We start from the raw sequence: 13,673 nt of genomic DNA on the forward strand, positions 1-13,673 counted from the left end.
GAATCTGTGTCCCTCTGTGGTTGGTTGGTCTGGTCTTATCCTCTTGCCCAATCCCATCCTCCAGTCCAGTAGGTGATATTTCCTTGTGCTGTTGTCTGCCCCTCAACATAGTAAGCACTTAGCAAGCACCATTTAAAAAAAAGAGACCCTCACAATTTCAAAGGTGCTTCTCTAAGTTAATTAGTCGGACACTGTCCCTGCCCCATATGGAGCTCACAGCCTAAGTAGGAGGAAATAGGATTTAATCACCATTTTATAGTTGAGGAAACTAAGGCACAGAGAAATTAAGTGACTTGCCCAAGGTCACACAACAAGTAATTGGCAGAGCCAGGATTAGAACCCGGGTCTTCTGAGTCCCAGGCCCAGGACATTTCCTCTTGGGCACTTCCTTGATGCCTCCATAGGTTCCTAGCAACCTAAGCACCAACTCCCCGTAAAGCATAGCATAAGGCGACACACTAACCAGTGTACCATCTTCACTTCTAATGAGTTACAAACTGTAGAGCATAGCCCAGCATGTGATTGCAATCCTTGTTAGTACACACCCCTACGTATACCCAGAAGAGCAAGTGAAATGGACTTTACTTTTATTGTAATTTCAAAGAGCATACAGACATTCATATTTTAGTTATCGGAGGTGGTTTTCCCAAAAAGAGAAGCCTCAACACCCCGGTGGTAGCAAAACTGATCCTGAGGAGATGTGACCTCAGCAATTTTGATGGTACTGTGAAGCCATTCTTTGGTTATTCCCTTTCTATCAGTCTTTTAATAACAATGATAATAATAATGATGGCAATAATACCCCTAGTAATAATGATAACATCTGTTAAGCATGCACTTACTGTGTGTCAAGTACTGTATTAAGTACTGGGGTTGATTAGAGATAATCAGAGAAGCAGCGTGGCTCAGTGGAAAGAGCCCGGGCTTTGGAGTCAGGGGTCATGGGTTTGAATCCTGGCTCTGCCAATTGTCAGCTGTGTGACTTTGGGCAAGTCACTTAACTTCTCTGGGCCTCAGTTACCTCATCTGTAAAATGGGGATTAAGACTGTGAGCCCCCCGTGGGACAACCTGACCTCCTTGCAATCTCCCCAGCACTTAGTACAGTTCTTTGCACATAGTAAGCACTTAATAAATGCCATTATTATTATTATTATTATAATCAAGTCGGGCATAATAATAATAATGATACCATTTATTAAGCGCTTACTATGTGCAAAGCACTGTTCTAAGCGCTGGTCACTGTTCTAAGCGCTGGAGTCCCTGTCCCACTTAGGACTCACAGACCAAGACAGAGAGTCGTATTTTCTGAACGCCAAAATGAGATAAGGAGTGGAGTCTTTGGAGGAGTGGAGCTTGACTGGGGAAAGAGCAAGTGGTAGACTATTGAAGAGAAAATGGCAGAAAAGTTAGAGAAAGAAGTGGAAGGGAGAAGAGCAGAAGGAGTAAGAGGGGTCAGAGGAAGGGGTGGAGTCCCAAGGAACAGAACCAGAGGCAGGAAGAGAAGGGAAGAAAGACAGGGGTACCAGACATTCAGGGTGCAGCACATATGTCCAAGAAGTATTCACCAGGTAAGTTTTCACTTGGGCCAACGGAATAAGGCACAAAGCCTGCCCCTTCCTCACAGTGGTTCTCTACCATGGCCACTGTTTGTTCTCTGTTGCTCCCATTGGGGTCTGTCTCCAAGGATTTCTGGTATTTGAAGACAGCTCCACTATGGAACCCCCACAACAGCAAGAACAGAAGAAGCTCCACCTGGAGCAAAACCTGGGCTGGGGCTCCATGGCAGAGTGGGCGGGCTCACTTCCTCCCTCCACACAAATTCCATTGCCATCGCTCCATGGAGTCTGCGGAGGGCTGACGACTGGGCTGGGGTCTGGGCAGGAGCAGTAAGGACTGCCGCTACCTGGGCCCAAGTCCCCCAACATCAGTTTGGTGCTATTATATATTGTTCTCTCAAGCACTCAGACCAGTGCTCTGCACACATTAATCACTCAATAAATACCATTGACTGATTGGTGCTACCCAAATAGAAATCTCAGGTGGCCTTATCCCAGCGGGACCCAGTGGGAGGGCACGCTGCTCCTCCTGGACCCCGTTAGGAAGCCATATGGAAAACAAGAGATTCTCTGATCCAGAATGCTCTCATTCTCCTGTCGCTGTGAAGAATCAAGAAAGGACTAATGACTGAGAAGGTGAATCCTAAAGCCATGTGGGCATTCACCAGCAGAGGAGAATTTTCTTTCATGTTCATTATAGTACTCAGCATGATTGACTGCCGCCCATAGAAGAGGACATAGAGGGTCACCAGGGCAATGACTCTCTTGACCACTCGGACCTCAGTCATCGCCCTGGGGTAGTGGCCAGGACCGTGAAGGTGCCAAAACAGCCGTTGATGTCTGCGCAGGACAAACACCATGTAGCCGCTCTCCACCGTCATGAGTCCCACAAAGAACAGATCCCGGAAGGAGTGCACGATTGAAATTATAAGGGGAGTATCTTCACTGACACTGGTGCAGTATTTGAGATCTAATATGATTCGGACATCTCTGCCTTTCTGGGGGCTTGTTAGATTCATCACAATATCAAACTCCATCAGCATATTGAGGATCCAGGAGAGGACACAGGAGGGGATGATGCACTTGGGTAATTTGGCTTTGACTCCTGCCCACCAGGAGGTGCTGGGACTGATGGTGACGGCCTGGAAGATGCTCAGAAGGCAGGTGGAGCAGATGGCCAGGCTCCGGGACACTTGGTAAAGGTAAGGGAGGATTATACATCCCACATCATCCAGGAATTTTCTCAGTCCCCAAGCTGACATGGTCTCTCTGATCCCAAAGGTAAGAAGAATTATGGTGTTGGCCAAGGACAGCTGGGCAAGGATCGGGTCTGGGGAGTTGAGTTTATGAGTGGTGGAACCCAAGTGGACATAAAATGGGAGGAGAAATACATTTACCAAAATCCCAATGGTGATCTGTAACAGAAGCAGGATTCCAAAGGGGAGTTCAGTGGCATTCATTGTCTTGAACTGGCAGTGAACATGAAAGGAAGCCTCCTGGAAAGCAAGCCGGCGAAAGGGAAGAAAGGAGAGAGAGAGGAAAGGCGAGAGGAGAGAAAATGTGAGGAGAGAAGAAAGGACGGAGAGAGGCAGAGAGGAAGTGAATCTACACTTGGTACTTTCTAATAGTTAGGCATTATGCCTTGCATCTCCTCCCTGGCAACCCTCCTCTCCTCGGATCGGCCCAAATCAATGACAACATCCTGACAGATGCTCTGATCAGTCAGTCAGTCAGTCGGTCATATTTATTGAGCACTTACTGTGTGCAGAACGCACTGTACTGAGCACTTGGGCGGGAATACAAAATAACAATCTGACAGACACATTCCCCTCCCACCATGAGCTTACAGTCAAGAGGGAGAGTATTCTGGATTTTTGCTGGATTCAAAACCACCAGGTCAATTCTCAACTTTGTGTTTTACAACTTGACTACTCAGGCTGAAGTCCAGAAGAGACTGCAAGAAGAAATAGACAGCATTCTACCCAACAAGGCCAACCCCACCAACAATTTAGTCCCCCAGACGGTGTGTCTTTTTATGGTTGTATGGTTTCTACGGAGACCCTCGGGTGTTTTTTTCAATATGGCATATGTTAAGTGCTTTCTATGTGCCAGGTTTTTTGAGAAGTGGGGAGACATGTCCTGACTGTTTTTGTAGAAAAATGATCTGGGCAGCAGAGTGAAGTACGGAGTGGAGTGGGGAGAGATAGGAGGCTGGGAGGTCAGCAAGAGGATGGTGCAATAACCCAGGTGGACTAGAATGAGTTTGTATTCATGTGGTAGCAGTTTGGATGGAAAGGAAAGGGCAGATTTTAGTGATGTTGTGAAGGTGGGATCAACACGATTTAATGATGGATGAATATATGGGCTGAATGAGAGAGAGGAATTGAGGATAACACCAAGGGTACGGGCTTGTGAGACAGGAAGGATGGTGGTGCCATTTATAGTGATGGTAAAGTCAGGGGGAGGACAGGATTTGGGTGGGAAGAGAAGAAGTTCTATTTTGGACATGTTGAGCTTAAGGTGGCAGGAGGACATCCAAGTAGAGATGTCTTGAAGGCAGGAGGAAATGCAAGACTGCAGAGAAGGAGAGAGATCAGGGCCGGAAATGTAGATTTGGGTATCACCCAGAGGCACATACTACAGTGCAGACACCTCTCTCTGCCCCAATACTGCCTGCCAACCTCTATCCTAGAGCCTCCAGGCAACCCACATACAGCTCTCTGCCTTCTCACAAGATTAAAATTGATTCTTTTCTGCCACTGCAGAGAGAAAATGGTGCCATCCAATGCCAAATGACTTCTGTTCTGTGGTCCAGAGAACAGAGAGATGGGAGAGACCTGAGAGACACCTCTGAGCTTCAGTAAAAGTCAGAATTTCCCTATTCGATGGTAAATCCAAACACAGGACCTTAATGACACAGAGATGGCTTTCTCTTACTCACCTCCCTTGCTTCTGCTGGCTGGGATGGCCATTCGTGGGCAGCCAGACTGTCAGAACAAGGCTGAGGCAGTATTTATCAGCCACTTTCCTCTTTGCTCCCCTCCCTCAGGGGGTGATTTGTGTGTGTGTGTGCGTGTGTGTGTGTGTTTGTGTGTGCACCCGCACGCACGCACATGTGTATGAATGTGTGAGTCACTGATCATTAATCCACTCTGACACTCAGACTGGAACATCTCCAAGGTTACCCTTGCCCAAGTGGCTGAGCCGGGATTGGTAGTATGAGAAGTAGCAGTAGTGGTAGTGTTAGCATTTATTAAGCACCGACTGGGTGTCAATACACTGTGATAAGTGACACATTTGCTGCTCACAAGGAAATTCAGCTCTAATGGGGAATATAGACATAAAAATATTCTCAAATATATTAATGAGCATAACAGTGGAATGTTACGGAACAGTGGAAGCCTTATTGAGGGGGGCTTTGAACAGGGACATGCATGCTCAAAGTGACTGATGGATTTAAACAATTTGGGAAACTGGGAATTCATTTGGGAAGGTTTGATGGAAAAGATGAAATTTCCAGAGGGCTGTGGACTATGGAATTTGAGGAGGAAGGGGAAGGGAGGGCAAGCAGTTTGGGGGGTAATAAAGATAGCAAGTTGGGCAAAGGTGGTTGAAAAGAGTAGAACGATAAGGGGAGATTTATTGTACAGATTTATAACTCTATTTTACTTGTACATGTTTACTATTCTATTTATTTTATTTTGCTAATGATGTGCATCTAGCTTTACTTCTATTTATTCTGATGACTTGACACCTGTTCACATGTTTCATTTTGTTGTCTGTCTCCCCCTTCTAGACTGTGAGCCCATTGTTGGGCAGGGACCACCTCTATATGTTGCCAACTTGTACTTCCCAAGTGCTTAGTACAGTGCTCTGCACAGAGTAAGTGCTCAATAAATACGATTGAATTAATAAGGGGAGGTGTATTGGTGGGTTGCCTTGAAACCAGTTGTGAGGGCTGTTTGTATAACAAGGAGGGATCCGGGAAGCCAGTGGAGAATTTGGGAGGATTGGAGAGCTGGGGGTTGAGCAACGCTTCAGGATGATCCGTGCAGCAATGTTACAGTTTATCATGATTAGGTACAGAAGAATCATGATGAGGTTCAGAAGACCAAGAGGGAGTGTGTTGTCCCATCAGATCATTGCCTCGGGCTAAAACACAGATTTTATTGATGCTGCCCCCCACTTGCCTGCTTCATGGCTCTGATGACCAGTTCCATTGGATCCTGCATTTAGGAGAGCAAGAAGAATGTGAACCCCAGGATGCCTACAGGGAATAATGGTATTTGCTAAGCGCTTACTATGTGCCAATCATTGTTCTAAGCTCTGGGGTAGATACAACATAATCAGGTTGTCCCACGTGGGACTCACAGTCTTAATCCCCATTTTACAGATGAGGTAACTGAGGCACAGAGGAGTTAATAGGCTTGCCCAAGGTCACACAGCAGACAGGTACCGGAGCACCAGCACTTTTCTTCCCTTCAAAGCCCTACTGAGAGCTCGCCTCCTCCAGGACTTCCCAGACTAAGCCCCCTTTTCCTCTGCTCTTCCTCCCCTCCCCACTCCCTCCCTCTGCTCTACCCCTCTCCCTGCTCTACAGCACTTGTGTATATTTGTACCTATTCATTATTCTATTTATTTTATTAATGATGTGTATATATCTATAATTCTATTGATCTATTTTGATGTTATTGATGCCTGTCTACTTGTTTTGTCTTATTGTCTGTCCCTCCCTTTCTAGACTGTTAGCCTTTCTAGACTTTCTAGACTGCTGGGTAGGGATTGTCTCTATCTGTTGCCAAACTGTACTCTCCAAGCACTTAGTACAGTGCTCTGCACACAGTGAGCGCTCAATAAATACAATCGAATGACTGAATGAATGGCTCCAGGTAACCCAGGGGAATAGGGAGAATTGCGCTAGAAAGTCCAGTGCAGGGGCTTCTTCTTGAGCAAATTTGATTATGGGGAGACCCACTTTAAAAGGTGTGATGCCAACCTGGTTCAAATGAAATATCTAGAATGTCATTTCTATCCCCACTGTAAAACTTCAGGATCACATCAATGCTGTTCCTCAGAATATTCACTTCAGAAATCTTCACTACAAATATAAAACACACTGATATTGCTTGCTGCATGGTTTAATTCCCTGCTAAGCACTGAATCATTCTGGGCTCTTGTCTGGCTCTTTGTCAGAGATCCTCTGTGGTTTGGACCAAGACACTTAGTAACACTAATCCTCTCTTTCCCCATCAGCATCATGGAGATCACTTGCGTTGCACCATGATGTAAAGATAAAATAACATCGAGGACAAGATGGTATTCCCAAAAAGGTATAAGCCATAGAATCCAAAGGACATCACATTCATTTCAGGAGAGGCTAGTTATTATTATGATCATTTCTTCAGGTCCCTCTTCCATATTCCTTTTCATCCACCCTTGATTGCTATCCAAAATTCTCTGCAGCACATATGAATTTAGGATAAGGAGCGGTATAAAGAGGGGTAAGCTAGATAACACAGGGAACTAACAGAAAAATTACACTGAGAATCAAACTATAATTGTCATTTACTGAGAGCCACAGGGCTAACTCTTTCTTTCCCTCTTGCTTTGGGTTCCCCTTCCTGAGCTTAACACAGGCAGTCTGGAAGACACTCAGAACTCAGCTGTTCACACAGATTTCAGTAAGGAATCTCTCCTATTACATCATCACATCTCCATGAACTGCAACCTGGTCTCTTTTTCTCTCCATTTCTCCCTCCCCTCCTAGCAGAGAGCCTGAAAGCTAAAGAGAGACTCACCTGTGGTTGCCTATGGTCCTTAAGAATCATGCAATGGAAGGTTTGTCCCATCGGGATCATGTGGGGACACATTTGGGCAGCAGCAGTTATAGGGAGAGGATGGTGTAAGCTCATCTTGCCCAGGGCTGTGATACTTTCTCCAGGGAGAGTCTGAGACCTGAGACCTGAGATCTGGAGATGGAGAATAAGCCATCTTTCCTCCCCTTCTCAAGCTTTCTGTCAGGTCAAATCACATGGATGGTTTAATTTTTCAATTGAGGAATTCTTTGATGAAGGCAGTAATCTTAATATCATCGCATGAGAGTGAAACATTTTGAAGCTTAATCGATGATTGACCTAGAGGTAGTGTCAAGCACAAGTTCCTAGACCCAGAAGGCAATAGAAAAGTCATTTAACTCAGCTCCAGCATCCAGGATGGTGATTACTTAAAATGAGCAGAACAGAAAATAAATTGTGAGAGTCCTGAAGTTTTAATGTAATGTAATTTAATTATTTTAAAAGAAGTTTTAAGTGAATTATCTCCATATCCTTTTCACACCACTCCTTCCTTTCACTCTCTTTTCCCATGTTCTTTTCAGGGATCTTTCAGGTTGCAAGCACAATATTTAACATATTGGAAAACCCTGTAGTTTCTCTCACATATCAAAGCTTCAGGTTGATGTCTCAGGACTTAGACCCTAATAATCATCGTGGTATTTGATAAACAATATTTCCATGTGACCTGCTTTGTGTTATGCGCTAGGGTAGATACAATGCAATCAGATCTGTCAAGGTCCCTGTTCTTCGTGCAGCTCACAATCTATGGGGCAAGGATCACTCCTCAAAGAGTCAAATTTCTAGCAGAGGAGATGTACACTAAAATGAATTACAACTAGGGGGAAGCAATGAAGTTTTAATATGTGTAATTAAGGACAATTAATTAATTAAGAGGGAGAAGAATTGTTGCCAGCTGGAGAAGAGGGCAAAGTAAAAATAGGTAAGAATGAAGTTGAGATGGACGAGGTCAACGTGGTATCTGGATTTCTACCAGAAGCGCTTTGCAGTTCATGGACAAGAGTAGAAAAAGCATCCTGTGAATACGATCCAGACCAGAATACACTTATTTTTGTCTTTATTGAGGCAATGGAATCACAATACACACAGTTCAGAGGAAAGACTAGGGGAGACATTCTCTTCAAGGAGGGGAGTAAGAAAATGGGGGAGAATTCCCCTACAGGGTTTCACGTCAGAGGTTCATCAAACCAGTCATTTAAAAAAAATTGATTATGGTTTTCAAGACTGTTTCCAGAAGCTGCTTCTTCTTTTTTACAACCTGGAGGGTCCTTGGGCAGAAAACAGGACAAGGAACTGATCTAATCTGGTGTTCTCTGCCCACAAGGAATTTACAGTTTTGTGAAGGGGATAGACAATGACCATTTACGGATAATGAGAGCAGGTGGAAGGATGAGGGTACAGCAGGAAGCCATACAAATATCCAGATTATATAGCTGAACAAATTACTGAACACACCAATAAATAAATGAATGATATAATACATAAGTACAAGTAGGAGGTCTCTCAGGATCATACCTGGAGAGTTTCCAGTACTCTACCAGTCTCGACTACAGAGGGAGAGTGAAGCAGAGGCAAATCCACTCTATTCCTACCTCAGGTAGTGGCTAGCGAGGGGAAGGCAATCTGCTACAAGTCAAAATTCACCTGTGTTGGGCAGAAGCAGCATGGGAGAGAGTTGAGGGCGGCGACTCAAGTTTACTGCATGGAAGGAGACAAGGGCAAACCGCTTCTGTATTTTTACCAAGAAAACTCTATGGATACGCTACCAGAATGATTGCAGATGGAGGTGGGGCGTTCTGGTAGAGATGTGTCCATGGCGTCGCTATGGGTCGGACACGTCTCGACAGCATAAGGTATAACAAGTAGTAGAGGTAGATCTGGGGGTACTGTGTATCACTGGGAAAGACATTTGAGCATCACTTAAATTTTCCAAAGTACTTAACACAGTTAATTTTTTTAATCCACGGGTGCATTGTTCCTGTGAGGTTGAGTGGGGATGCAATTTTTATCATAAATTTACAAATTACAGAAACTTAAACATTGGGGAGAATTCATTCATTCCACAGTATTTATTGAGCGCTTACTGGGTCCAGAGCACTGTTCTAAGTGCTTGGGTAGGTACAACACAATTGAGTTGTAATCCATCAATAAATCAATCAGTCATATTTATTGACCTGTGTGGAGCAATTTACTAGGCACATGGAAGAATACAACGGAGTTGGTAAACACGTTCCTTGCCCACAATAAGCTAACAGTCTAGAGGGGTAGAAAGACATTGATGTAAGTGAATAAATTATGGTTATGCACATAAGTACTGTGGGGCTGAAGATGGGGTGGATAAAAGGTGCAAATCTAATTGCAAGGACAATGCAGAAGGCAAAGGGAGAGAGGAAAGAGTGGATTTTAGTGATCTTGGTAACAGACTGAATATGTGGATTGAATGAAAGAGAAGAATTGTGGATAATGCCAAGATTACGGTAGATGTGATCCCTGCCCACAAGGATTTTAGACTGGTCACATACCCTGACCCACTGAGCCTTTATCTCCTCCACCTTCTTCTGCTGGTGTGAAGAGATCAGACATATTGGATCAATGGTCTGCACATAGCAAGTGCTCAAGAAATACCATTGATTGATTGACTGATTGACTTGGAAGGGTGGGCAGGAGAGAGACAAATCCAAAGGCACACAGACCATATCATTTAATCAACATTAGCTCCCAATGTCCTGGTTGTCCAAGGACAGAGAAGGTCTCTTACCAAGGGAGAGCCTGTTCTCAGAATCTGCTTCTACCTAGCGATTGGACCAGTCACTTGTGAGCCCAAGGCAGAGGTTAGCGCTCAGGAATGACTTGATTGGTCAAGGCCCTGATGGGGTGAGAGGGATGTCTCCCCTTCTCCAGGCCACAGCAGTTCCTCCTGACCCGGGGATCGATGTTGAGCAAGAAGATGGGGCAGAGGCTGGGGTAACAGGCAGAGAGAAAAACTGTTGTGCTCCCCAGATGAAGATCTTTTTGAAATGCATAGGTCAAATAGAGTGTATTAGAGCTGTTGAGGCAGTAAAAGCAAATGAAGCAACTCACTAGGATCAGAATGGTCTGGGTGGCTCTAGTCTCCGCGGAGGATCTCGGGGAGAGACTGCTGCTGTGGATGTGCTGGACTTGTTTGCAGTGTTGGTGGAGCACAACCACCATGTAGCCACTGGATAAGCTCACGAGGAGCACAGAGAAGACATCTCGGAGTGTCATAGCACTTAGGAAGATAAGCGAGTGGATAAAATCCAGATCAGGAATAGGGGAACAGTATTTCATAGCATATCCCTGCCCCATGATGGTAACATTTCTGATTGCTTGAATGGAGGTAATCACTCTGATGTAGCTCAACATGTTGAGGATCCAGAAGAAGAGGAAGGAAGGGAGGATGTATTTGGAGGCCCTGAGTTTGAACCTGGACAACTGGGAGGTGCTGGGACTGATGTTGATAGCCTGGAACACACTCAGAAGACAGGTGGTGCAGATGGAAAGGCCACGAGACACTCTATTAATGTACAAGACACTCTGACACCCAACATCATTGAAAATATTCCTCATCCCAAAAGCCACCATGGTTTCTGGGATCCCACGGGTGAGAAGTGTCACTGTGTTGGCCACGGTTAGGTGGGTGAACATCAGGTCTGTGGGCTTCATCTGTTGGGGCCGAGTTATGAAACTGTTCATATTCACCAGAAACATGGTTGAGTTTCCTAGGAATCCAAAGATACTCTGGTAGAGGAAAATAATTCCAAAGACTACATCACTGGATAGCATTGTCAGCAAAATTGTTCTTAACCAGGGAACCCAGATATCCTGTAAAGTAAATACAATAGTGATTGTTGTTTTATTTAATTTTTGATTTTCCAGAATGCTGTGACATTCATCATCTGCAGAAGGACAATAGAAGGGCAACAAAGATGTCCAAGGTGGTCAAAAACATTCTGGAGAAGGAGAGACTGAACAGCTTAGTGGTTTCCACTTCATAAAGACAAAGATTGGATGGGGACAATTGTAAAGTGTATCAAACCATCAAAGTTATAGATGAGGTAAAATCACAAATTGTCACTCATCGAAATCTACAGTGCAAAATGGAAGGGATGTCTATTGAAGGCTGAAAGTTCAAACAAGCAAACCTTTCTTTTCGCAGCAGATAATCAACATGTCAACTTCATTAACAAGATTTCATTCATTCAATCCTATTTATTGAGTACTTACTGTGTGTAGAGCACTGTATATAACACTTGGGAGAGTACAACAATTAACAGACACATTCCATGCCTACAGTGAGCTTAGAGTTTGTGGGGGGAGACAGACATTAATATGAATGAATAAATTAAAGATGTGTACATAAGAGCTATGGGGCTGGGAGGGGGGTTGAACAGGGGAAGCAAGTCAGGGTGACACAGAAGGGAGTGGAAGAAGAGGAAATGGGGGCTTAGGGAAGGCCTCTTGGAGGAGATGTGCCTTCAGTAAGGCTTTGAAGGTGGGGGAGAGTAACTGTCTTTTGGACTTGAGGAGGAAGGACATTCTAGGCTGGAGGCAGGACGTAGGCGAGGGTTCAGCGGTGAGATAGATGAGATCGAGGCACAGTGAGAAGGTTAGCATTAGAGGAGTGAAATCTGTGGGCTGGGTTGCAATAAGAGAGTAGCGAGGTGAGGTAGGAGCAGGCAAGGTGATTGAGTGCTTTAAAGCCAATGGTGAGGAGTTTTTGTTTGAGGTGCATGGGCAACCACTGGAGTTTTTTGAAGAGTAGAGAAACATGTCCTGAAAGTTTTTGTAGAAAAACGATCTGGGCAGCAGAGTGAAGTGTGGACTGGAGTGGGGAAGAGAGAGAAAACTGGGAGATCAGCAAGGAAGCTGATGCAGTAATCCAGGCGGGATAGGATTAGTGATTGTATTAACATCGTAGCTGTTTGGGTGGAGAGGAAAGGGCAGATTTTAGCGATGCTGTGAAGGTGGAACTGACAGGATTTAATGATGGGTTGAATATGTGGGCTGAATCAGAGAGAGAAGTCAAGGATAAAGCCAAGGTTATAGGCTTGTGAGACAGGAAAGATGGTGGTGCCATGTTCAGTGATGGGAAAGTCAGGGGAAGGACAGGATTTGGATGGGAAGATAAGGACTTTGGTTTTGGACATGTTAAACTTGAGATGACAGGAGGACATCTAAGTAGAGCTGTCTTGGAGGCAGGAGGAGTTGCGAGACTGGAGAGAGGGAGAGAGATCAGGGCTGGAGATGTAGATTTGGGTGTCATCCACATAGAGGTGGTAGTTGAATCCACGGAATCGAATGAGCTCCCCAAGGAAGTGGGTGTAAATGGAAAATAGAAGAGGACCCGGAAATGAACCCTGAGGGGACCCCCCCCCCCGACAGTTAGGCAGATGAGGAGCCCGTGAAGGAGACTGAGAATGAATGGCCAGAGAGATTAGAGGAGAACCAGGAGGAGTGTCTGTGAAACCAAAGTTGGATAATCTTTCCAGGAGAAGGGAGTGGTCAACAGTATTGAAGGCATCTGAGGGGTCAAGGAGGATTAGGGTAGAGTAGAGGCCACTGGATTTGGCAAGGAGGTGATCACTGGTGACCTGTGAGAGGGCGGTTATTGTGGAGTAAAGCGGACAGAAGTCAGATTGGAGGGGGTCAATAAGAGAATTGGAGGAGCAGAATTTGAGACAGCGGGTGTAGACAACTGGCTCAAAGAGTTTGGAGAGGAACGTTAAGAGGGAGATGGGGCAATAAACTGTAGGGAGCCGTGGAGTCAAGGGAGAGTTTTTTAGGATACGTGAGACACTGGCATATTTGAAAGCAGTCAGGAAGAAGCCAGTGGAGAATGAACAGTTAAAGATGGCTGTTGCAGGGGCAGGAAAGAGGCCAAGTGTTTTGATAATATTTACAGACTGCTCACTGACTTCTTGCTTGGAACATCCTGAACAGGTTAAAAACCTGAATCCTTCCTTTGAGTTTACAATACAATTGAAGAGCTACACAACCACCATTCTATCAGCCTGCGTAGGCAACACAGGGACAAACTACAAGTGGTGAAAATACTAATAAATATAGACAATTAAAGAAATAAATAGAATGGGCAAATATGCCCAACTCTGCTATGGTGTCAGTGGGATGGTGTCACCCGTCGTCCGGGGACGGGTTCGTTCAGTGATCGGCGAGGCGAGAGAGAGAGAGAGGCCGGGGACGGAAAGCCTAAGTTTTATATAAAATTTATTCCGCGAGGTGAAT

The 13,673-nt window shown here is 45.0% G+C and overlaps 1 protein-coding gene across 1 annotated transcript; it reads right to left on the reverse strand.

The window, feature by feature from the left end:
• Nucleotides 1–2,096: 2,096 nt before the first annotated feature.
• Nucleotides 2,097–4,590, reverse strand: LOC119923090 (olfactory receptor class A-like protein 1). The gene is made up of 2 exons (XM_038742640.1): nucleotides 4,582–4,590; nucleotides 2,097–3,026 (listed from the first exon to the last, which is right to left on the reverse strand). Exon 2 carries the CDS (start codon nucleotides 3,015–3,017, stop codon nucleotides 2,097–2,099), a length of 921 nt encoding a protein of 306 aa, XP_038598568.1. The 5' UTR covers nucleotides 3,018–3,026; nucleotides 4,582–4,590.
• Nucleotides 4,591–13,673: the final 9,083 nt, after the last annotated feature.

The sequence above is a fragment of the Tachyglossus aculeatus genome, unplaced genomic scaffold (assembly GCF_015852505.1).
Source record: "Tachyglossus aculeatus isolate mTacAcu1 unplaced genomic scaffold, mTacAcu1.pri scaffold_143_arrow_ctg1, whole genome shotgun sequence".
NCBI lineage: Eukaryota > Metazoa > Chordata > Mammalia > Monotremata > Tachyglossidae > Tachyglossus > Tachyglossus aculeatus.